We start from the raw sequence: 24,884 nt of genomic DNA, 5'->3' as shown, positions 1-24,884 counted from the left end.
TCTCTACAAAATTCTCATGAGTCATTTGTATGTTATTTTCAGAACAATTGTAACTTTTATGTGTTGTTAAATATATTGTTAAACCTATCAAAATTAGATTAAACCTACACCAAAGATTCTTAGAAAATGTTCGGATGATTATGTTATATGATATAATAACAAAATTATGGGATAGAAATCTTATAAAGTTACTCTATCCAAAAGATAATAAAATTGTTGTCAGCTTTAAATATCACCATCAGTATATAAATTCAATAAAATCAGTTTAAATAATAAAAACATAAATTCAATCGCAATATAAATCAAATATCAGTCATCAATGTTTAATTTGATAAGGTGACACCTGCTCTGAAATATAAGGTCTTTTTTAAAAATACCGGGCTTCCAATTCTTTTCCTAGAAATTGTGAGACAAATAGTTTAAAAATAATAAGCAATTCGCAGGCCTTGTCTAGTGGGGGCCCAATAACCAGCTTACGATCCAGGCAAGAGCGCGCGTACAGCTCACCTCCTTTTCCCGCCAAATCTCTTCCTCTCTCCCCCATTTTCCCTCCAAAACCCTAATCCCCCATTCTCTTAATCTCTCTCAGATCCTCTCTCTCTCTCTCTCTCTCACTCTCTTTCTCAGTTATGAAGAACCTCGATTTCTCCGGTGACAAAGGTAAGAATCCAATCCTTTTCCTTATCTCAATCACTCTCTCTCGTGTTATATTCGCTCAAAATCGTGGTTTATTTTTCTTTAATTTTTTTTATTTTGCAGCGCTCGCTAAAGATTTCTTGACAAACTTCGCTGACTCCCTCGGCGAGCCAAAGTACCTCAAGATCCTGGTACTATGACCCCTCTTCAAAAAAAAAAAAAAAAAGAACCCTAATTTTGTCTAAGCCCTAACTGAAATTGCTTGTTTGACGATTCTGCAGCAAGATGTGGCTAATCAGAAGTTTCGTTCGGTTACTATCGAGATCGATGATCTCTTCAATGTAAGCCCCCATTCTTTATCCCTCTCTGATTAGAAATTGCGTTGATTTTGCCCTAAATTCATGTATATTGAGAAGGGTAAATTACAGTGAACCGCCAATAACTTTCAGATTTTTACACTAAACTCCTAATAACTTTCAACATCACACTAGACCCCCAATAACCTTTTGAAAGTGCAAGAAACCCCCTAATAAGTTTCTACGTTTTTTTAAAAAAACCTATAAATTAGAACCATAAAACAGCATAAAAGGCATTTTGAAAGTTTTCTTTTTTTGGGAAGGGTCGTGTATTTTACCCTTAAGATATTGGGGGTTTTTCTGCAAAAGTTATTGGGGATTTACTGAAAAATACTGAAATTTCTTTGGGGTTTAGTGTGATTTTGAGAACATTTTCAGTAGACCCCCAATAACTTTTTGAAAGTGCAAGAAACCCCTAATAAGTTTCTACATTTTTTTAAAAAACCTATAAATTAGAACCATAAAACAGCATAAAAGGCATTTTGAAAGTTTTTTTTGGGGAAGGGTCGTGTATTTTACCCTTAAGATATTGGGGGGTTTCTGCAAAAGTTATTGGGGGCTTACTGAAAAATACTGAAATTTCTTTGGGGTTTAGTGTGATTTACCCTTTTGAGAACATTTTCAGTAGACCCCCAATAACTTTTTGAAAGTGCAAGAAACCCCTAATAAGTTTCTACGTTTTTTAAAAAAAACCTATAATTTAGAACCATAAAACAGCATAAAAGGCATTTTGAAAGTTTTTTTTGGGGGAAGGGTCGTGTATTTTACCCTAAAGATATTGGGGGTTTTCTGCAAAAGTTATTGGGGGCTTATTGAAAAGTACTGAAATTTCTTTGGGGTTTAGTGTGATTTACCCTTTTGAGAACATTTTCAGTATTCTCTCATTTTTGAGATAAGTTTGAAAGAAATTGCCTTGAAAATTTGTCTTTTTCTAAGAAATGCACCATAAACTTCATTATTCTAAATTGCTACCAGGAAGCTTAAAGTTTGCCCTAGATTCATATAATTTGAGAAAATTTTCCGCATTTTCAAATTTTAGGACAGAATGACAGATTTGAAGGAACTTCCGTGAGATTTCATATTTTTTTGTTCGGAAAAATGTCATACACTTTATTACTCTAAATTGCTACCGGAAAACTTAAAGCTTCCATGAACTTCTTTATTTCTATCCTAATAATATAATTAACTTTATCAATTCTAAATTGCTGCCAGGAAATCTAAAGTTCCTGGTAGTTAAAAAAAAGGATAAACGTAAAAGAAGTGAAATAAGTGGAACTGGAACCAAAAATTATGAATATGCTTGTCCATAAACAGAAGTGAGTGCCTAACGTAAGTTCATCATATTTTCTTGAAGTATTTAATGTTTGGGATTTGTTTTCTAAAAAACCTTCATGGTAGCTTCTTAAATCTTCCCTTATCGATTTCAAGCAAGAACCTTTATAGCTGGCAGTAAACTCTTCCATGAGATGAATAATACCGTCTTCCCCACGCCATTTTCTCCTTCTATTAGTTTCACCAAACAAAAAAAATTACATATTTCCCTCAAGGGAAACTAAATAGCATTGATTTGGTTGCAGTATAAGGATTTGGAGGAAGAATTCTTGATTCGGGTCACTGAGAACACTAGGCGGTACATCAGCATCTTTGCTGAAGCAGTGGATGAGCTCATGCCGGAGCCGACAGAGGTGTTCTCTTTGGATGAGGACCATGACATCTTGATGACACAAAGAGCGGATGATGGGACAGACAATGCTGACAACTCTGATCCCCACCAAAAGATGCCTCCCGAGATCAAGAGATTCTAGTAAGTAATGACGGGTTAAAATTACGGTGAATTTTTAGTTAGATTTTTCACCAATTTGCTCTCTTGTTTTTGCATTGCGTTGATATTAATGTGGGAATATCTTGGTTATCAGCGAAGTGTACATTAAAGCCTTCTCTAAGGCGACACCACTGACAATAAGACAAGTTAAAGCTTCCAATATTGGCCAGCTTGTGAAGATTTCTGGCATTGTAACCCGCTGTTCAGATGTGAAGCCCTTGATGCAAGTTGCTGTTTATACTTGTGAAGATTGCGGGTTTGAGATCTATCAGGTATTTGTTATCTTGCCAACTATTGATATGATAAGTTTTAGGACGTTAGAAAAGCATGGACTGACTACTTTTGTCTGTTTTACTTAGCATGCTTTAAACTCTTGTGAGTATTAATAAATATTATTCACTTAAGAACTCCATGTTTGCAATGTCTATCAGGAAGTGACTGCTCGTGTATTTATGCCTCTGTTCGAGTGTCCATCAGTCCGCTGTAATGTAAACAGGAGCAAGGGAAATCTTATTCTTCAACTTAGAGCTTCAAAATTTTTGAAATTTCAGGAGGTAGCTTCTCCACCCTCTTACTGTTGTTTTTATTGTATAGTGCATGGCTGTATGTTTTTTTTATCAGACATTTTTTAGTGACAAATTTCACGCAAACTTGCATAGACAGATTTTCTGGTGGCTAGTAGTCAGCCTTTATTTCTGAAGTATTTTAGTTGCAGGCCTCTATTGCTAATGATTATAAATTAATGCATGCAGGATGCTGGTTATTTACATAAATATTTGGGCGAAACGTTTCACTATTCATTTAGGCCATATCAGTATGCCAAAGGACATCTTTTAGTAATTTAGAATTTAGATTATATTATCTACATGCAGTAAAATCATCTACACTTATGTAGGGTCAACTTGGTTCTTTTTTGTTCACTATTCTGGTTAATAAGTTGCAAACTGATATTTGCAAGACTGAAGTGGCTCAGGGGGAAGATGAGAGGGTGCTACGTCTTATTTAATTAAAAAAATGATGAGGTAAACTTTGATGAGCTTTCACATAAATGGTATCTATGTGTTGGCAATTTCCATATCACATGTCTGACCTTTTGCCAACCTTTGGAAACCAAATGAGATTGGCAAAAATCCACTGATTTTACCTGCTTTCTTTATTTTGAAAAGCCTAAGGATATTCTTGTGTTTTGACTTCTTAAACCTCTCAGTCTTATTTGCTTCTTTCAGCTGGCACTGTATTAATTTATATGTGAGTAGAGTTCTTGTAGGGAATTTTTAGATCTCGCAAAAACCACAAAAAGCCACCAAACACAGGAAATAAAATCACACAAGATTTAACGTGGAAAAACCACGAGATCAAAATCAATCCACTATCACCTTCAAATTACAATTTTTTGCACGGACAAAGACTGCCAAACCCCCTCTCTCTTTCTCTCTACAATTTTCTTCTTAGTTTTTCCTCTAACAATAGAAGGACATATATAGGGAAACCAAAACCCTATCTCTAGCCTAACTTCCTAATTAGAATAAGATTCAACCTCCTAATCATGATGGAACCCAAACTCCTAATCATGATAGATCTCTAACAGTATCTAATTCTCATGAAGTTATACAAAGAATTAAAAACATTATACTAACTTAGAGTTTGAGTTGATACCCAACATATCCTCCCTCGACGAAAAATCTCCAAGCGTCTCAACGGTTTCAGAAAAACTCACTCTTTTCTTCTCGTTCTTTACCTCTCTATTGTGGACAAGAGTCTAAGAAGAGCAATCTACACTATTAACGGATCGCCCATCTAAATAGCAAAAATAGTTGCTATTCCTCCCTCGTAAAATCAAATCACTATCTCTATACACTTTACACCACTCTCCTTCACCCACATACTTGTACCCACGTGATGCCATCTCACCCAACGAAATTAAATTACTTCACCCACATACTTGTACCCACGTGATGCCATCTCACCCAACGAAATTAAATTAGCACCACATGACGACACATATCTCACATTTGTACCCACGTGATGCCATCTCACCCAACGAAATTAAATTAGCACCACATGACGACACATATCTCACATAATGAAAAATTCCGACCTTCCCAGTGTGAAGCTTGAGGTGAACATTTCCAACACCTTCAACCTTCATCTTCTCGTTGTTTTTAACAATCACGTCGTTAAATTTTTCATCTGTCTTCAATGTGTTAAAATAATTTTTGTTGTCGCAAACGTGCATAGAAGCTGCATAATCTAACACCCAATTGTTACTCGCATCAGTAGCTGTACTCTGCATCAATAAAATCACATCTTCATCACACAACCACCGAGGAGTCCGCCTTCTTCCCATTTTCTTGAAGCTTCGTCTGTCTAATACTCTTCAAATTATCACGCATCTGGGAATATCTGAACTGAATGTGATCATTTTCTTCGCAATAATATCACTCCTTTTCGCTATCGTCTCGGGCCTAAGATTTTAACCTTTCTTGATAACTGTCACATCTCTCCTTACTTCTCACTCGATTAAAACCTTCAAAAGCTAGTGCACTCTCACCACCATTAGATGCGCTCTCCTTTCCCATCGTTCTTTTATTCTCACGTAGGAGTGCTGTCACATCGTCGAACTTCAAAGTCTGCTTTTCTGCAATTATCGTCTGAACTAACGGCTTGTACGACTTTGGCAAGGACGACAATAGGAGTAGCGTCTGCTCTTCTTCTTTAATCTCCTCATCTATATTCATAAGTTAGCAAACTAGCTGATTAAATGTATTAATGTGGCCTTGAATTACAATACCTTCTTCCATCTTCAACGAATAAAGCTCCATCCTCAAACACAATCGGTTGGTTATCGATTTCGACGCATAAATTCCCTCGAGTCTTTTCCACAACCCCCTTAGTATGGTCTCTTGCATAACATTGTACTTGATCTCGGGGGCGAGTGCCAAACGAATTGTGCTAACCGTCCTCTTTTGTAGAGAACTCTATTTAGCATCCTTCAATCCTTCAGGTTTCTTATCTTCTAAAGCTTAATCAACACCCTGCTGCACAAAAATATCTTGAACCGTGTATTGTTATACTGTAAAATTTATTTTGTCATTGAATAGCGGAATATCAAACTTCGGACCCGAAGAAGTCATCATCTTCTAACCGCAATCAAAATTCAAATCAGTCACTATAGAGGTTGAATTTGATAAAACCGATATAAAAAACGAACTTAGCACGTTGAAAAACCATAGGAACGACTCCTGAATCACCAAAATCCGCCTCCAAATCCTCGATCAAAAGACGAATCAACCTTAACCGCCGGATCTGTGTGAACAATGCCTGCTACAGTATTCCTGCTACAGTGCCATCACTGCAGTTACATTTTTTCCTCCCCCGATGTTGATCACCGCACTTCGACCGCTGACGCCTTCACGAATCGCGCACCGATCAAACCTCTATGAACCGTCGAACCCCCGCTCTGATACCACTTGGAGGGAATTTTTAGATCTCGCAAAAACCCCGAAAAATCACCAAACACAGCAAATAAAATTACACAACATTTAACGTGGAAAAACCCTCAACAGAAAAAAACTACGGGATCAAAATCAATCCACTATCACCTTCAAATTACAATCTTTTGCACGGACAAAGAATGCCAAACCCTCTCTTTCTCGTTCTCTCTACACTTCTTCTTCTTAGTTTTTCCTCGAACAATAGTAGGACATATATAGGGAAACTAAAACCCTATCTCTAGCCTAACTTGCTAATTAGAATAAGATTTAAACTCCTAGTCATGATGGAACCCAAACTCCTAATCATGATAGATCTCTAACCCTATCTAATTCTCATGAAACTCCTAATCATGATAGATCTCTAACCCTATCTAATTCTCATGAAGTTCTACAAAGAATTAAAAACACTATACTAACTTAATTCTCATGAAGTTCTACAAAGAATTAAAAACACTATACTAACTTGGAGTTTGAGTCGATACCCAACAGTTCAGTCGTGCATGCAAATATTTACTTGTGCAGTTTGGTCATGAAAGGGCTATATAAATGAAACCATACGACATAAACGTCAAGCTGAATACCTCTGATGTCAGAGATGAATATTACCAAACAAAGACTGGTGCTCTGAAATACCTAGCACTTATATAGAATACATATAAAGCCACACATTGTTTGTGTTTGGTACTAGGAGGCACCTCCTTCAATGATGCCGAACGGATAAAATTTTGTGGATAGATGTATCTTTTATTAGCTTCGCCATTGTCCACTTTTTCTTTATAACTTGCCACTTTTCTATTTTTCTTATTGCCATTGTTGATTGTTCTTTCTGTCGTAACAACTATATTCTTTCATGTGATCGTCTTGCAGGCAAAGATCCAAGAGTTAGCAGAACATGTCCCTAAAGGTCATATTCCACGTTCTTTGACTGTTCATCTCAGAGGAGAACTTACCAGGAAGGTTGATAAGACTCTTCTAAGTTGTTAATATCGTTTGTGTGCACATATGTGCTTGGGCATACTATTTCCTTTTCCCTTTGCTTCTTGCTTCCAGTATGATTCATTCTACCTATTTCTGGTTCATCAGGTTGCACCTGGTGATATTGTTGAATTCTCGGGGATTTTTCTTCCCATCCCTTACACTGGATTTAGAGCAATGAGAGCAGGTTTGGTTGCAGATACATATTTGGAGGCCATGTCCATTACTCATTTCAAGAAAAAATATGAAGAGTATGTTCCCTTTTCAATTTTATTGTTTCATCTTAAGCCTAACATAAGTATGCCATATAAATGTAATGGTTTTGCGCTCTCTGTTTATCTCATCACATATCTAAATCATTTTACGTCAAACTTTGCAGCAAACTGGAAGCATATTAACGATATTCATAATGGAGGATTGTGGAGTCAATTATATAATATATTTAAAATTTTATATTTGGCTGTAGGTATTCTCTTTTATATGCATCAATGCCACATTTTTTTTAAACACAAATAAAGCCTCCACTACATCAGCAAGGAAACGTCTTGAAGGATATTCACTTATCCAAAAGGAAAACAAGGCTTTCACTTTTTTTAGGGTATTTCAAGTAAATGGTTGTTCATGAGCCAGGGATATGGTTAGGCTCGTTCTTCCAGTTTGTAAAGAAGATGTCTGTATATAGCCCCCGCTGTGCATTAAATAGCTCTATGGGATTTATTTTTTTGGAATTTCACACTCTTTACTGATGAAACATGTCTTATTAGAGATAAAAATTGGCATAGCTTAACAATTCTAGCCATACCTATAATTTTCATGGCACTAACTGGTGGTCAAGAAACTTACATTTGAAGGTTACTAGAAACACTTTCCTGTTAGGATGACATCTCTTATGTTTAAAACCCATTTAAAATTGACTGGAGATGCACTTCAACATTTTTTCTTGTGTCCTATAGGAAGGAAATGATATGATTGCAGTAGTGTTTTAAAATTGGATTTCTAGGCTGTGCAGCTCTTTGGGTGCTTTCGTAGATGGCTAATCTGTTCATTTCAGGTCACATGGTGATCCAAAATGGATCATATAGAATCAAAATCCAATGTTTTAGAAATGACTGGCTGGTTACCTTTGTTTCAGCATGCTATAAATCTCTTAGCTAGTCAGTAATCAATGTAATATGTACATTTTTGATCTGGCAATAATTATGTTTAAACTTTATATTCAGTTTAATAGAATCTTAAGACTTAAAACTATCAGAAGTTTAGTTTTTGACTAGTTAACTTGCTTCTGTTAATACCTGATTTTGAGTGTCATTGGTTGACAATTATCAAGTCTTTCAGCAACTATCACATTTCAGGTTTCATATATATTTTTGGCTCTGAGAATTGAGGACTGACGAAAATGGTTATATTTTGGCCCCAACACTAGGGCGATGGTTGATGATTTATGTTTTCTTTGCAGATATGAACTTAAAGATGATGAGCAGGAGCAAATTGAACGTTTAGCTGGGGATGGTGACATTTATAATAAGTTGTCACGGTCATTAGCACCTGAAATTTTTGGCCATGAAGATGTTAAGAAGGCTCTTCTACTACTACTTGTGGGTGCTCCACATCGGAAACTATCGGATGGTATGAAGGTAAGCAATAACATTGTAATTATTACTTCAAATCAAATTTCTGTGACTATGTGCACCATGATTATCTCATTGTGATTCCTGAAATTATGTTAGATTTGACATGATAAAAATACGCATTCCTATATTCTCATGTCATTGTATATTGAGACAAGTTTTGCTTGTTAAGAATATATATTCTATTCATAATCCCGTTCATTCTGATCTTCTCTAAACCTAAGAACTAAGTTACATGAAACCATTTTGTACGTTGCAGATAAGAGGAGACCTGCATATTTGTTTAATGGGTGATCCAGGAGTTGCAAAAAGTCAACTGCTGAAACATATAATCAATGTTGCACCGAGGGGAGTGTATACCACTGGTCGAGGAAGCAGCGGAGTTGGTCTTACTGCAGCTGTTCAGAGAGATCCTGTCACAAGCGAAATGGTTCTTGAAGGAGGGGCTCTGGTGAGACTGGCTTTCACATTATAAAGATCATGTGGGAGGGCTAGGAGTATCCTTCATAGATCTATATCTCTAGTAATAAGTGCACTAAAATGTTTGCATCTCCATTTAAGTGTAATCCTGCAAAAAATATGTTAATATAACAATGCAAATTTATGAAAACTAGTTTATCTTGCTTATGGCTAATGTCAGTACTAGCCAACAAACTAGTGCAGAGCTTAATGTTATATCCTTGCAAATATTTTAAAATATAATGCTGCTGAACATATCTCGTGGATCATATTCTTAGGATCTCCTATATGTGGTTTACTGATGTTTTAGAAATATTTGAAGAAGAAGAAAAATAAATGGACAGAGCTTAATTTCATTTTAAATCATATTTTTCATCATTTTCCTGCAATATGCATGGGCTTTCTGTGCAATGTTTAGTGGGTCATTTACTCTTACAAAATTACTTCTTTCATTATATATTGGTGAAGCTCTTCTTTATTGCAGGTGTTGGCTGATATGGGTATTTGTGCAATTGATGAATTTGATAAGATGGAAGAATCAGATCGAACAGCAATACATGAAGTGATGGAGCAACAAACTGTCAGTATAGCAAAGGCTGGGATTACAACCTCTCTTAATGCAAGAACTGCAGTACTGGCTGCTGCTAATCCTGCTTGGTACAAATTGATGCGGAATATGATTTCATTAGAGTGTGCTTGGATTTAGTTTTTAATAATCCAAGTCTTTTATTTCCAGGGGTAGATATGATCTAAGGAGGACTCCAGCCGAAAATATTAACCTTCCTCCAGCCCTTCTGTCACGTTTTGACCTTCTATGGCTAATTCTGGACCGTGCAGATATGGATAGCGATCTTGAATTGGCGAGACATGTTCTCCATGTGCATCAGAATCTGGAATCTCCTTCACTTGGATTTGCACCACTTGAACCGTCTGTTCTTAGGTAGCCCTTTTCTCATATTACGTAGGAAGAAAACATAAAGTTAATGACTTTATGTTTTATAGAAGAAACATTGCTGTGTTGATCTAGATCTTTCTTTGATCATGAAAGATATGTCAACTGGTTTAATAAAATTGACATTTGTATGCATTTTGATATCTTAATGTACATGCATTATCATTCATCGCACATGAAATATTCCTACACAAATTTCCTGATAACATATATTACAAAATTTCAGTCAAAATTGGATGCTTATGTTAAAAAATTATACATAAAAACATGAAGCCCTTGTGACATTTAATTTACGAATTGATTAACATTAACCACGGCGAAACATCTGATCATCTTTGAGATCATCAACCTTCTTAAGAGAAAAATAATTAATATATCGGAGTTTGTTTCTATAATTTGGCTAAAAGTAGCCAGAAACTATGAATGCCCTCTGAAGCTGCTTTTCTATTTCTTCCCTCTTTTTCTATTTCTTTCCTCTTCTCCTTTTCTTTTCTCTAGGCAATTGATGTTAATATACACTTTAAAGTTTAAGAAGAGTAAAACCAGTTGATAACATACAAACCAACAAAATCCAGCACTAGTTGGCTGCTCTTAGGTTGATGGTGCTGGTTCCTATGAGAACCTTCCACATTCAGGTTCCACATTCTGGTCCACTTACTGCAGTTGTACTACCTATGGTTAGTATGATTGACGAGTAGCTTGACAATGCATGCACATACTGATCTTCATTTCCTTATATGTCACATTCTTAGTGTAGAGATATTTGAATAACTTCTCCTTGTTAGAGCTTGAACCAACTAGTAGTTAAATTTCTCTACTTTCAACTGGTTGTCTATTTTCAATGACAAGCTTCAGTTTCCTATTTGGTTCCTCGAGGGTTTATGTGAAATAGTAGTCATGTGAAATGGATAGTTGTGACTGTTGAGACAAACCCGGTGCCCAATAGAGCAAGGTCGTAGCGAATAGTAGTGCAGAAGTAATAAAGTGAACACACAGATTTACGTGGAAAACCCCCTAAATGAATTTGGGTAAAAACCACGAGCAAGGATAGAAGAATCCACTATGAGGAAAAATTTTGGAGTTACAATCTCTCTTTACAAGGAGAAACTCTCTATTTATTCTCTCACTTCTATATATATGGAGATTGGTTTTTTTTGTTGTGATTTCTATTTCTGATCAGCTTTATTTATAGGCAGCTAAAATCACTACACTAATTTTATATTATTTTTCTTTTAATATTTTCAAACTCTGCCTAAGTCACAAAAGGGATGGTGCCTACCAATTAGGCTGATGTCTCTTTCAACAATCTCCCACTTGAAAATTTGATTGAGTATCAATCATATCTTCACACCATTCTTTCCACCTTTCCATTTTTATGTTGCTCACGTCTCCATCACACCACGAGAGGATCTATTCCAGACAAATTTGTCAGTATTGACTGCCTTTGTCAGGGAATCTACTAGGTTATCTTTAGTGTGAATTTTCTGCATATCCACTGTTCTTTCCACTTTCTCACGAACAAACGAGTTTTGTCTTTGAATGAAAGGCTGGATTTCTTATTGTTTTAGTTGGTTATTATGCTAAGGCTTGCTTTGGATGATGACCCTTTTTACGTTCATTTTGATTGCCTTGCTTCCATTGGCACAGAGCGTATATTTCAGCAGCACGAAGAGTATCTCCTTCTGTACCAAGGGAGCTAGAGGAGTATATCTCTACTGCATACTCAAGCATTCGCCAGGATGAAGCTAAATCAAATGCCCCACACTCATATACAACTGTCAGAACACTTCTTAGCATTCTTCGCATATCTATTGTATGTTCTACCCTGTCTTCCAGGAGCACTTTTACTCATTGTGCTAAGTTTCTTTGGTGTACTGATACTTTTCATCTAAAAATTACAAGCAAAGATACAGTAAAATTACAGAAATGGCCATCCTTTATCTTTGCAGGCTCTAGCAAGGCTTAGATTTTCAGCAGCAGTTGGCCAGAGTGATGTGGATGAGGCTTTGCGGTTGATGCAAATGTCAAAGTTTTCTCTATACTCCGATGATCGTCAAAGATCTGGATTGGATGCCATATCCGATATCTATTCAATTTTGCGAGATGAAGCTGCGAGGACAAACATCATGGATGTGAGCTATGCCCATGCTCTCAACTGGATATCCAGAAAGGTCAGTTTGCAATTTTTATGTTTGCTACACTTTTTGGAAGTCTGAATGCATGGCGCGAACTTCCAAGAAATGTTGACTGCACATGTATCTTTGCATGTGTTCAACTTACTATGACTTTTGTCATTGGTCTTCATGCACTCAGTATCGCAAAATGCTTCTTGAGAAGCATTCGAGGAGTTCCTATAAAATCTTGTTAAAATTCTCTACATTTCTTCCTTCTAGGCTATGAACTAGCATAGGTAGTTTTGCTGTTGCAGCTTCCTTTTTTGTACTTACAAGTTACAAGTACTGCCACATGGGGTATGTTCACTTAATATTGGTCAAAGAGAGTGAACTTATACAGGTAACATTTACGTAATATTGGCCAAAGAAAGATCTGGTTCATCTCCCTTTTGAAAAAAAAGGAAGGGGCTAAAAAATTCCTGGTCCTGCTTGTTGGAGTGTAGCCTAGATCCTACGATGTAGAAGTTCCCATTCAATGTAAATCAGTGGTTCTACACCAAAAACACAGGAACCCCCCCCCCCCCCCCCGAAAAGAAAAGCCGAGTTGCGAAAGACCGATTAACAAAGATGGATTAGACTAATCTACTATGGCACGATTGGCACAAAAGGATAAACGCTAACTGAGTCATGAGTCCAAGCATAGTTAACCATATGCCAATCTAACCTGTTAATTAATGTGCGACTAAATCACATGTCATGCCTTTTTTCTACACCAAACCTACACTAAATCCAAATGGATGCGAGACAACTAACAGAAGCAAATGCATCAAGTCTTTCTATGAAACCATCTTCGTGGGGGTCTTTTCTGAAATGCATCTCTTTCTATGTCTGAAGCTTAAACAGAATAGGTGTTCTCATGCTCCAAACCTGATCCCTCATCAACTGAACACGGGCCTGGTCTGGTACATATGAGGCATGATTTCTGAATTATTAGACCTTTTATGATAATATGCGACTTTTTTATGAGACCCATGTCATTTATTGTTCAATGATAAGCTCCAGATGTTTTACGAGACCCATATAGTTTATATTGTGTATGCAGTGGTATATGTTCCACTGCGTCGTTGCTCCCCCACAATTTGTGTTGGGTGGATGCCTTTTGTATATGTACTGTTTCTATCATGTTAATGCTAACATCATTCTTTTGACCAACTCCAACAGGGATATAGTGAAGCTCAGCTGAAGGAATGCTTAGAAGAATACGCTGCCCTAAATGTGTGGCAAATCCACCCGAACACCTTCGACATTCGTTTCATTGATGCCTAATATTGAGACACCTTGTAAGATGACAGCTATTTATTCTCTACTACTAATCTGGATTGAGAAACTCGAGGAATCTTTGTTCTTCTGAGCCCATTAGTTTCATCATTCTGATGCTGAAGGATCACAAGAATCAAAAATCTTCAAGGCAGCAATACTGGATTCTCTTTGTTGTGTTGCTGTAACAACCGAAATGTGAGATTTGGTGAGCTCCTGCATTACAATGTACCTGATATTGAGGTGAATCTTGAATTTTACATGAACTTCATGGCTATTTAAGTACATAATGCTTACTAACTTTGTTGCGTGATGGTAATGTTTTGTACCTGAAAATTTGAACATTTTGATGAACTGTGGTCTTTGATTTGTCTTAGAAAGTTCACCTTCCCTGATTCTTACGTGGCAAAATCTTGTCTATTTAGAAGTGTCTGGTTATCATGAACTTAGTTATTTTCCCGCTGACAGCTACTAATTTAAAATTACTTTCTATATATCAAATTATTGCAAAGTATATTTAGCTAGTATTTCTATATTATATGATTCTGTTTGCTAAAAGAGTTTACTTCACGTGTATGGCAATATCATTTCCTAAAGTTCACATATCATTGACTTAATTGATTGAAGGAACAAGCAAAGTTTAGTTTATCTGCCATCTGCTTTTTTCTCTGCATCTTAATCTGATATGGAAAATTTTAAAGTTAATTTGCATCTTAATCTGATATGGATATTTTCTTAGTTAATTTGCTGTGTTAATTTCTGAGACAAGTTTCTTTTTCCCTCAGAGTGGATTATTGAGCTATCTCATTGAGAAATGCTCAATGATGTTAATCCTGTAACGTAAGTTAGAAATGTTTTTATCTTTTCTTCTTGAATTATATGTTTATATCATTTGGATTTCTTATTTACATTGTCAGGTAAGTATTAATAATGTTTCTTTGGCCCACAAGTTGCTGATTGATGCTGAAGTGAGGAAATATGCACATTCTACAACTTTTGGGGTAGATTTTTTTGTTTTGTTTTCTGTTATCCTTAGATTCCGAGTCTTTGTAGTTGTCATCCCTAAAGAGATCAAACATCACATGATCTTTCAAGCATCAATAAGCGAAATGTTTTCTGTACATCTATTGTTGAACAAGTAAAACCTTTGATGTCAGAGTTTGGTCGCATTAGGCAAGCCTGCAGGTATCTGCAAGGTTTCTGTCGCAAACAACACACTGTATCTAAATGCCAACATGAGATGAGCCCAAGAGTACCGATGTTGATACGTATGCCAAAAATCTTCCCAGTTTGATTAAATAAAAGCCTACTGAAAAGTCTAGCTCTCAAAATTTTGCAACATTTTCTACGCGGGCTCTGAAGCTCAATCTCCCCACTTGCCCTTCTTCCCTTTCATGGCCCTTGGCCGCATGCTCCCAGTGGTGGACATGGCCAAACTCTTCGCGGCCGTGGGTTGAAGTCCACCATCTTCACCACCAGGCCAATGCCACCCTCATTCGGCCACTTCCTCCTCGAAATTATCTCCGTCCCTTTCCTCTCAGTCCCTGGCTTGCTGGAGGGGGTGTGAAAACTGTTGGAATTTTAAAATTGATAAAAGATTAATTTCTTTCCTTAGTCTTATCATGGTTGTTCAGAAATGAAGAAAAAGAAATGTCAATGATTCCTCCACTATAAGCAAAGAAGAAAAAAAGAAATCAAATGGTTCCACTCTCTCTTTGATGACCGCAACAATCTCAACGGGAGGAAAAAATAAATGGATCTTGATGAAGGAGAACATAAGAGAAGACAAAAGGAAAAACAAAATTCTCTATTCTCTCTCTCTCTCTCTCTCTCTCGTAATTCTCCACTTTATTATTTGATTTCTATTTTAATTTGTCGGGGAAATATCCATGCAAGAGACCGAAGTTCGTAGTAAAGTTTGGTGCTGGCATTCTCAGGGCTTTTTACCGCTAGGCGTGATCGCATCGAATCGCCTTTGCGAAGGCGGTGACTATTGTCTTAGGACAGTGATTACACGATTACCCCTTTCTCAGACCTGCATATTATAACTTGATTTTAGAATTTAATTTTAATTATTTTCAGTGATATTGATTTTATCCAACAAAAACTTCTCATACGCAACGACATTCGACACAATATCCAAGTTCATCGAGCTGTAAACAAGCTGAAGCAGCATGGATCACAGTCCTGAGAGAAACCTACCCTGATTGTGCATGGCCGGCTCATTTCTCCCTTGGACATACAAGCGCTCGTGCTTCAATGGGGGTGAATTTCTTTGGCTCTTGGCGCTCGGCGAAAGCATAGAACAATACAAGCCTATCGACAATGCCACCTGTGGCGGCCGAGTCTATTGCTGTCCCTGGCGCGCCAGATAATTAAGGTTCAGATGATCAAGTGACGACTCCCTGACCTGAAGAAAATCTTGCCAGCATTCATAAATGTCTTGAAAGAGGTCAAAGGGCACGAACATAAAAGTATATGGCGTTGTCATGAACAGCCACTCTGAGTTGGAACCGAGATAGTCGAGGCAATAGAAATAGCCACGGCGATAAAAAAGCTGATGGATGAGGGCGAGGAGGCAGGCGAAAGAGCTAGCGAAGATGGCGAGAAAGGTGACAGAGAGAGGCGGTTCGTCTTACAATGATATGAGCGCGCTGATCCAAGAGTCACGAATCATGATGCTGCGAAGAAATGCGAGCGAGTAGGAAGGACTGCTTGCTCCCTTTCTACATTGGGTCCTTTTTTATTCAGTTTACATATGCTTGGAAGGCTGTTCGTCTTTCATTAAATTTACTTTTCTAAATTAGTCTTTTTCTTTTTTGGGTTTGACGAGGGAACTACCTCACACGCATCCGGACTATGAGTATCAAACTCTCAGGCATGGCTACGGGTCGCCTCCCACCGCACATCCTTGAGTGTTTTATCGGGGTGTTCTTCAAGAGAGTCGAATATGAGACCTTAGAGTAATAAGTAGCTTACTAACTCAACTAGATTCGTCTTGGGTTATATTAGACATCTTGCAGATGCGGAGAGGATACTCTAATGCTTGTTTTAAATTATATAAAATTATTATTTTAAAATGTTTTCAATTATGAGGCCCACTAAATCAATCCTATTAACCCCCGTAATCCATTGTAAAGACTCTCTACAATACAATGTAGATGATCCTTGCCTGAAATTCGTCTCAATAATTTTTTCTTTAAAAAAAACCTCAGATCCAATTTACAAATAAAGCCCTAACTTTTCTCTCTCTCTCTCTCTCTTACTACTAAATCCTAATCTATCAAGATGACCGCGACGAAGAGGCTGATGCGGGCGAACGAGCCCCCCAAGCTCGACGATATCGTCCGAAGACCTCTCTATGGCGGGAAGAGAGGAGCAAAGCAGGTGTAATCTTCTTCACTTGTCGAGGTTCGTGGTTAGATTTCGATCTCTTAATTATTTTATTTTTTTCCCTTGTTGCTATTGAATTGGTTGAGGAGAGAATTTGTCCTTAGATGGAATTTTTTCGTTGTTGGAAATTCGAAGGTTTATAGTTTTAGGGTTTAGTGTGTGAATTAAATTTAGACGATTGTCAGAAAACCCTCTATATTATGAGATGAGGGAGGCCTTTGGCCTCCCCCTCATTATCCCTCCATTCACACCCCATTATGGTGGTGTAACATCCCATTAAGTGGGGGTGACTCTTGGGTACTCAACCTATTCACATTGACTAGTATAAATATATATCATAGGCCTTTGGCCTATGGATGTGTTTCAAACACGTTATCAGCACGAAGTGTTCTTAAATCCCTGAGCCATAAAAAAAATATTTCCTTCCGCTTTTGCGCATTGAGATCTGGTTCGTTGCAGCGGGAGCGTTCGACGGATCATCGCAAGGAGGCAGCGTTCTACGGATCTTTAGTATCGATCGTCCATAGATCTTTGATCTAGAGGTAATTACTATAATCCGTAGAATAATATATGGCAGCTGGAAAATTAGCAGAAAAAAGGAAAAATTTTGTTACTGTTCACCGAGGGTTACTGTTTACTCGGGAATTTTTCTGTTTATTAAGCAATTTTATTGTTGTTCATCTAATCTAATTGCTTTCATTATTTGTTGGCATAACTAGTAATTAATACTATTAGTTAATTGCTATTTAAAAAAAAATTTAACTATTACTGTTCATTCCGAATATAAAGATTTTACTGTTCATTTAAAACAGTTTTAATTTTATGTTAAAAACGGTTACTCTTCATCCAAAGCAGTTACTGTTCATCCGAGATATAAATGTTCATAGGATTAATTAGTTGTTGATTAAAATTCGGAAAAACAGTTATATAAATAAATAAAAAAAATTATTGTTCACAAAATGTACATGTTACTGTTCATTTTATCTTAAAAGTTAGAGCATGTAGGTTTTGCACTGTCGCCATCAAAGTCCCATGCACACGTCTCAGAGCCTAACTCTCAAAACCTATCCACACGCAACATCTTTAGATTTTTCATGTTTAATAATTACGGAAGGTCCTGAGATCGCTCTGCCGTTAGTAATCTAAACTAACGGTGCGTATGATATGTCTCCTCGTGGCCCACGTAATTATTAAAATTTTAGGTTATATCTAATTATATTCCTGAGATGTTGCGCAATTGTTATGCCTGTTGCATATATTATTATTAAATTGCGTGGATGTTTAAATAAATAATGTTGTGGTTTTTGGATCAGCCTGTTTGTCACCAAATTTAAATTCCTTGCATTTTCTTTTCCTTCTGAGAGAGAAATTGTAGTGAGTTCCTTGCATTTTCTTTTCCTTCTGAGAGAGAAATTGTAGTGAGGATATAATTGTAAAAAGTCAAAGACCAGTGTATTCCATTGAAGACGAAGGCATTTTTGCAAAATGCAGGGACCCCCAAGGGTTTTTCAAATTGTATTTTAATTTTATGTTTTTTGTTATCTTTGGACTGTATAATCGGACTTTGGACACTTTTTGGTGACGGGCTGATCCACGCAACATGTTTATTGCATGAATTTTTAATTCCTTATTATTAATTCATGTCTTTCAAATGCATAGATAAAATGGCTAAAATAGCGAGCGTTGATTTCGAAGTCCTTGACGCTGCTGGCAAGAATTATTTGAGTTGGCATGTGGACCTGAAGTTGGACTTACGTGCCCAGGGCTTATTAGCCACAATTTCAACTCCTGCTCCACCGGCTACGACCACTGTTACGGGTAATACTATAAATAATGCTGAGGTTGCTACTACAGTGATCGTCTCTGATATAGATAAGGCGAAAGCCATTATCTACATCAGGAGACATATTGATCGGACCCTGAAGGCCGAATACCTGACTGTAGAGGACCCAAAGGAATTGTGGACTGCACTTGAGGACCGATACAAACATCAGAAAGATGTGATCCTCCCACGTGCACGTTATGAGTGGGAAAACCTCCGACTTCAGGACTTTAAGTCCGTAGCTGAGAACAACTTAGCACTTCATAATATCACCTCACGCCTGAAGTTGTGTGGTGAAGAAGTTTCGGAGGAACGCATGTTGGAGAAGACTTACACATCCTTCCACGAGAAGCATGCAATCCTTATGCAACAGTACCGCGAACGAAAGTTCAAAAAGTATTCTGAATTGCACTCCACCCTTCTGATGGCGGAGCAAAACAGAGAATTGCTTTTGGCCACTCATAACCTACGCCCTGCAGGCTCAGCTCCTCTACCCGAAGCTCACATGTTTACTTCCTAGAAGCAGAAGAAAAAGCATAAGGGTAAATTCAACAAGGGGAAAGCCCCTAAGTGGCAGGCCAGATATACACCCCAGAAAAACAACCCTCCCTAGAGCAGCAATAGTGAGGGAAAGAAGAAGTGGAAGAAGAAGACCACTGAGCTGTCGTCCATTCCCAAGAACACTTGGGAGGACAAATGCCACAGATGTGGCATGACTAGACATTGGTCCAGAAACTGTCGCACTCCGCGACACCTCCAAGATCTGTATCTAGCGAGCCTGAAGTCTCCTGTTGAAACAAATCTGGTGGAAAAGCAGCCGTCTACTCAGTTCACTGCTGATGACTTCGAAATGGATGATCTTCTCGACTAGATCCATGTTATCTTTATATGCATTTAAATTCTCATAGTACTTTCATCTTTAGTTCTTTACTTTCCATGTAATGCACTTTACTTTTCAATAAAAATAGTTATTTTCTTTAGATTAAAATATTGCATTCATGTTATAGATGAAGTGTGAGTCTTTTCAATAAAAATAGTTATTTTCTTTAGATTAAAATATTGCATTCATGTTATAGATGAAGTGTGAGTACCTTGTGGACAATGCCTCGACGCACACAATCCTTCGCGAAAGAAGCTATTTCAATAGCTTATATGATTATGACGATCCCGTAATTACGATTTTGGGACTATCTAACATAATAGAAGGATTTGGTGAAGCAATGATATTGCTCCCAAATAAAACGAGACTAATAATAAAAGATGCATTATTCTCTCCGAAATCTAATAGAAACCTCATAAGTTTCAAGGATATTCGTTTAAACGGATATCACTTAGAAACCAATGATATAAATGAGGATGAGTATTTGTATGTAACTCGTAAAAAAAAAAATGGTTCAAAAACTATCTTAGAACGATTCAAGGGACTCCCGTTTGGTCTCTATCATACATATATTCAACCAGTAGAAGCTAACATGATTGTGCACCAGAAGTGCCATTCTTCGACGAAATTTAAACTTTGGCATAACAGACCGGGTCACCCAGGATCAGCAATGATGCACCGCATCATGAGCCAATCAAGTGGACACAACCTGAAGAACCTGAAGATTCTTCAGAAGGGTGATTACTCATGTCTATCTTGTTTCTAAGGTAAACTGATCACGAGACCTTCCCTTCTGAAAGTGGGATTAGAGTCTCCTAGCTTCTTGGAGAGAATACATGGCGATATTTGTGGGCCTATTCACCCCGCAAGTGGACCATTTAGGTACTTTATGGTACTTATAGATGCATCAACCAAGTGGTCTTACGTGTGCCTTTTGTCCACCCGCAACTTAGCTTTTTCAAAGCTATTGGCACAAATTATTAAGTTGCGGGCTCATTTCCCCGATAATCAAATCAAGAAATTACGTCTTGATAATGCGGGAGAATTCACTTCACAAGTCTTTCAAGACTATTGCCTAGCAACTGGCATCGAAGTTGAACATCCTGTAGCACGTGTTCACACCCAGAACGGGTTAGCAGAATCTCTAATTAAGAGATTGCAATGGATTGCTCGTCCATTGTTGATGCAATCACAGTTGCCTGTTGAGGCTTGGGGTCATGCCATATTGCATGCCGCATCGCTTATCAGAATACGGCCCTCTGGTGGCCATATTTTGTCACCAATGCAGCTTGCTTATGGTGCACCTCCGAATATCTCACATTTGAGAGTGTTTGGTTGTGCAGTTTACGTCCCAATTGCTCCTCCACAAAGGACCAAAATGGGTCCACATCGTCGTTTGGGTATCTATATAGGGTTTGATTCGCCCTCTATAATAAGATACCTTGAACCCCAGACGGGTGACGCATTTAAAGCACGTCTTGATGATTGTGAATTTGTTGAGGATTCATTTCCTAAACTTGGCACACAGTCCAGGAAGCCTGACGCTTCTAAGACCATTTCTTGGAACACCAAGACTTTGTCTCATTATGATCCGCGTACTAGTCAATGTGAAGATGAGATCCTGAAGATTCTTTATTTTCAGAATACAGTACATTTACTTCCGGATAAATTCACTGATAACCAGAAGATTGTCAGATCACACGTCCCTGCTGTCAACACGCCAGCTAGGATTGACATCCCCAAAGATGGATGCAATCTGCCGGCAGCAGAAACGGCTGTACCTCAATTGAAAAGAGGACGCCCACCAGGTTCGAAGGACAAAGATATTCTCCGGTTATGGATGGGAATACCTTCCGATTCCTAATAAGCCTCTCATCTCTGGAAGGCCTAGAAATGCAGCTCATGGACGTTGTGACTGCATATCTATATGGCAATATAGATAAAGATATCTATATGAAACTCCCTGAAGGATATAAAATTCCACCAGAGATAGCAGATAGACCTCGGGACGTCTATTCTGTTAGGCTTCAAAGATCATTATATGGTCTTAAGCAATCGGGGAAAATGTGGTATAACAGACTAAGTGAGTTCCTTGCTACGCAAGGATTCACAAATGATAAAGTCTGCCCGTGTATCTTTATAAAAAGATCGGGAACAGGATTCATTATAGTCGCCGTCTATGTCGACGACTTAAATCTCATTGGATCTCCTGCAGAGATCGCTGGGATATCTGAAAGCCTTAAGAATACTTTTGAAATGAAAGACCTAGGCAAAACAAAGTATTGTCTTGGCTTACAGATCGAACACCTTAAGGGTGGTATCCTGTTACACCAATCCACATATACACGGAAATTACTTAAAAATTTCCGAATGGATAAATGTCATCCTCGTAGTACACCAATGGTTGTTCGATCATTGGATGTAAATAACGACCCCTTCCGTCCGCTGGAAGAGGGGGAGGAAATGCTAGGTCCTGAAGTACCTTCCCTCAGTGCTATTAGAGCACTATTATATCTGGCTAACTGTACGCGTCCTGATATAGCGTTTTCAGTTAACCTACTAGCCAGATACAGTGCAGCGCCCACAAAGCGCCACTGGAATGGACTCCCTGAAGGATATAAAATTCCACCAGAGATAGCAGATAGACCTCGGGACGTCTATTCTGTTAGGCTTCAAAGATCATTATATGGTCTTAAGCAATCGGGGAAAATGTGGTATAACAGACTAAGTGAGTTCCTTGCTACGCAAGGATTCACAAATGATAAAGTCTGCCCGTGTATCTTTATAAAAAGATCGGGAACAAGATTCATTATAGTCGCCATCTATGTCGACGACTTAAATCTCATTGGATCTCCTGCAGAGATAGCTGGGATATCTGAAAGCCTTAAGTATACTTTTGAAATGAAAGACCTAGGCAAAACAAAGTATTGTCTTGGCTTACAGATCGAACACCTTAAGGGTGGTATCCTGTTACACCAATCCACATATACACGGAAATTACTTAAAATTTTCTGAATGGATAAATGTCATCCTCTTTTCTTATCTGTAAGAGTAAAATTTTCTTCGATAGGATGTGGACTATCATGTATATTGGATTTCAATCATCATCTTCTTCTTCCATGTTATTGGAGTCACAATTCCATGATATTGCTAACATGACGACCTCATGGGAGGAGGGGAAAAAGAAATCATTTAATGGTTGCTTAAAATAGTTCAGTAAAATTTTTAGTAATATCTCTTAACAGGTATGATAACTTTGGTATATATATATATTTTTGTTTATTAGAATTTAGTTATATCTGCGGGATACTTTTTAGCAATCAGTTCTTTTAATATTGTTTAAAATTGATTAGTTATCCTAATGGGTGGTAAGGATGCATGTGCTCAAATTTTTGATGTGTTCTTATTTAATTTGGAAATTTGTCTAAATAGTTGCTCTCAACATGTTTGATATTTTGCTTCTTTACACAGGTTTAAGATTCATTTTTGTTAAAAAAAAAATCAGGAGTTAAATATTTGGATTTGTAAATTTTTATGTTTAATAAAGATAGCAATTGCTTTGTTTTATTTTTTTTTATTTTTTGGGGGCAAGGTATCTGACGTTTTTTTGCTTTATTAATGTTAATATAATTCCGGATATTTGGGAATGGGTACTACAAAACCTTGAGAAATTTCCAAAATCTTTTTTTTTAAATATTCGTCTGATTTTAATATTTAAGTTACCAAGGGAAAATTTCATATGAACAATTTCTGAATTAGTCGTAGTTTCATCTGCTATAAAATTTAATTTTATGGCACTTTTAAAAGGGGGAGTATTATGAGATGAGGGAGGCCTTTGGCCTCCCCCTCATTATCCCTCCATTCACACCCCATTATGGTGGTGTAACACCCCACTAAGTGTGGGTGACTCTTGGGTACTCAACCTATTCACATTGACTAGTATAAATATATATCATAGGCCTTTGGCCTATGGATGGGTTTCAAACACTCTATTAATTTTCAAAATATTTTAAGAGTCATAAAAAATCCCTCTATAACTTTCAAAATATTTTAGGAGTTATCACAAACGCTCTTTAAGTTTAAGATTGTTACATGAACCCCTCCTAACGATGCTAAATACATTTTTCATATATTGTGCGTAAAATTACGTAAGGAATACTTTTGCTAGTGAAAATTATGGATCACACTTTTCCAAAGTTTTAAGAAAACACCGATGAAAGTTGAAGGGGTTTTTATTTAACCCCTAAACTTAACGTGCGGTTTTCGGATATATCTACTCATCTATACAAATGGGAAAACCCAAGATTTACTATTCATGCTACAACTAATGCTACAACAACATTTAGTACATCATTATTACTGTAGCTAACAGGAGACGAGATACTGTAGTGTTTTTGAAAAAATATTGCTGTAGTACATGAGAATACTGTAGACTTTTAAAACTGTGGCAGAGATGGAAACTGTAGCAACGAAAAAACTCTTAAAAATTACTGTAGCATTTAACAATCGAGATTACTTTAAAGAAAAAAAAAAATATGATATGACATGCTTTGCACGATGTTTACAACTAGTTGAAAGCTATTGGAGCCCATCCGATAGTCACAGCCCACGTGATATTTTCTTCCCTCAGCCGTCACAATCACACTTCACGATCCTCCCTTGTGACCGCCATCTAATTTTGGTGATACGGAGGCCCTGCTCGGTTGTCCTATTTGCCAAAATTTCCAAAGGACAAATTAGTCCTCTCATTTGCTGTCCAGCGCTAAGAGCCTAAGATTCCCGCATTCATCGAGCGATCGGTCAACGAACTAAATCCTCAGCGTAGGCCCGACAGCTTCTCTATCCCTCCAATATTGATTCATCCGACACCGATCTCATCCAACCATGGACTCTGACAAACCCCTCCACATCCTCCTCTTCCCTTTCATGGCCCAGGGCCACACCCTCCCCATGCTCGACCTGGCGAGGCTCTTCGCCGCCCGCGGGGTGAAGACCACCATCCTCACAACCCCGGCCAACGCCCCTCTCTTCCAACC

General features: G+C 37.6%; 3 protein-coding genes across 3 annotated transcripts in view; all 3 read left to right on the top strand.

The window, feature by feature from the left end:
• Positions 545 to 14,148, top strand: LOC109828979 (DNA replication licensing factor MCM7). The gene is made up of 15 exons (XM_020396004.1): positions 545 to 660; positions 760 to 827; positions 918 to 977; positions 2,570 to 2,796; positions 2,909 to 3,086; positions 3,246 to 3,368; positions 7,176 to 7,265; positions 7,392 to 7,534; positions 8,740 to 8,917; positions 9,171 to 9,362; positions 9,855 to 10,027; positions 10,107 to 10,310; positions 11,970 to 12,135; positions 12,272 to 12,493; positions 13,658 to 14,148. Exons 1-15 carry the CDS (start codon positions 630 to 632, stop codon positions 13,760 to 13,762), a joined length of 2,160 nt encoding a protein of 719 aa, XP_020251593.1. The 5' UTR covers positions 545 to 629; the 3' UTR covers positions 13,763 to 14,148.
• On the top strand, positions 18,811 to 19,488 carry LOC109839411. The gene has a single exon (XM_020407838.1). It carries the CDS (start codon positions 18,811 to 18,813, stop codon positions 19,486 to 19,488), a length of 678 nt encoding a protein of 225 aa, XP_020263427.1.
• The window catches only part of LOC109839397 (UDP-glycosyltransferase 73B4-like), a 1,837-nt gene continuing 1,366 nt past the window's right edge, over positions 24,414 to 24,884 (top strand). The window contains 1 exon segment of the mRNA XM_020407823.1: positions 24,414 to 24,876. Within this exon segment, the coding sequence (XP_020263412.1) occupies positions 24,733 to 24,876 (144 nt within the window). The 5' untranslated portion in view covers positions 24,414 to 24,732.

This window comes from Asparagus officinalis, chromosome 1 (genome assembly GCF_001876935.1).
Source record: "Asparagus officinalis chromosome 1, Aspof.V1, whole genome shotgun sequence".
Lineage (NCBI taxonomy): Eukaryota > Viridiplantae > Streptophyta > Magnoliopsida > Asparagales > Asparagaceae > Asparagus > Asparagus officinalis.
This window is presented reverse-complemented; position numbering and strand designations above follow the sequence as displayed.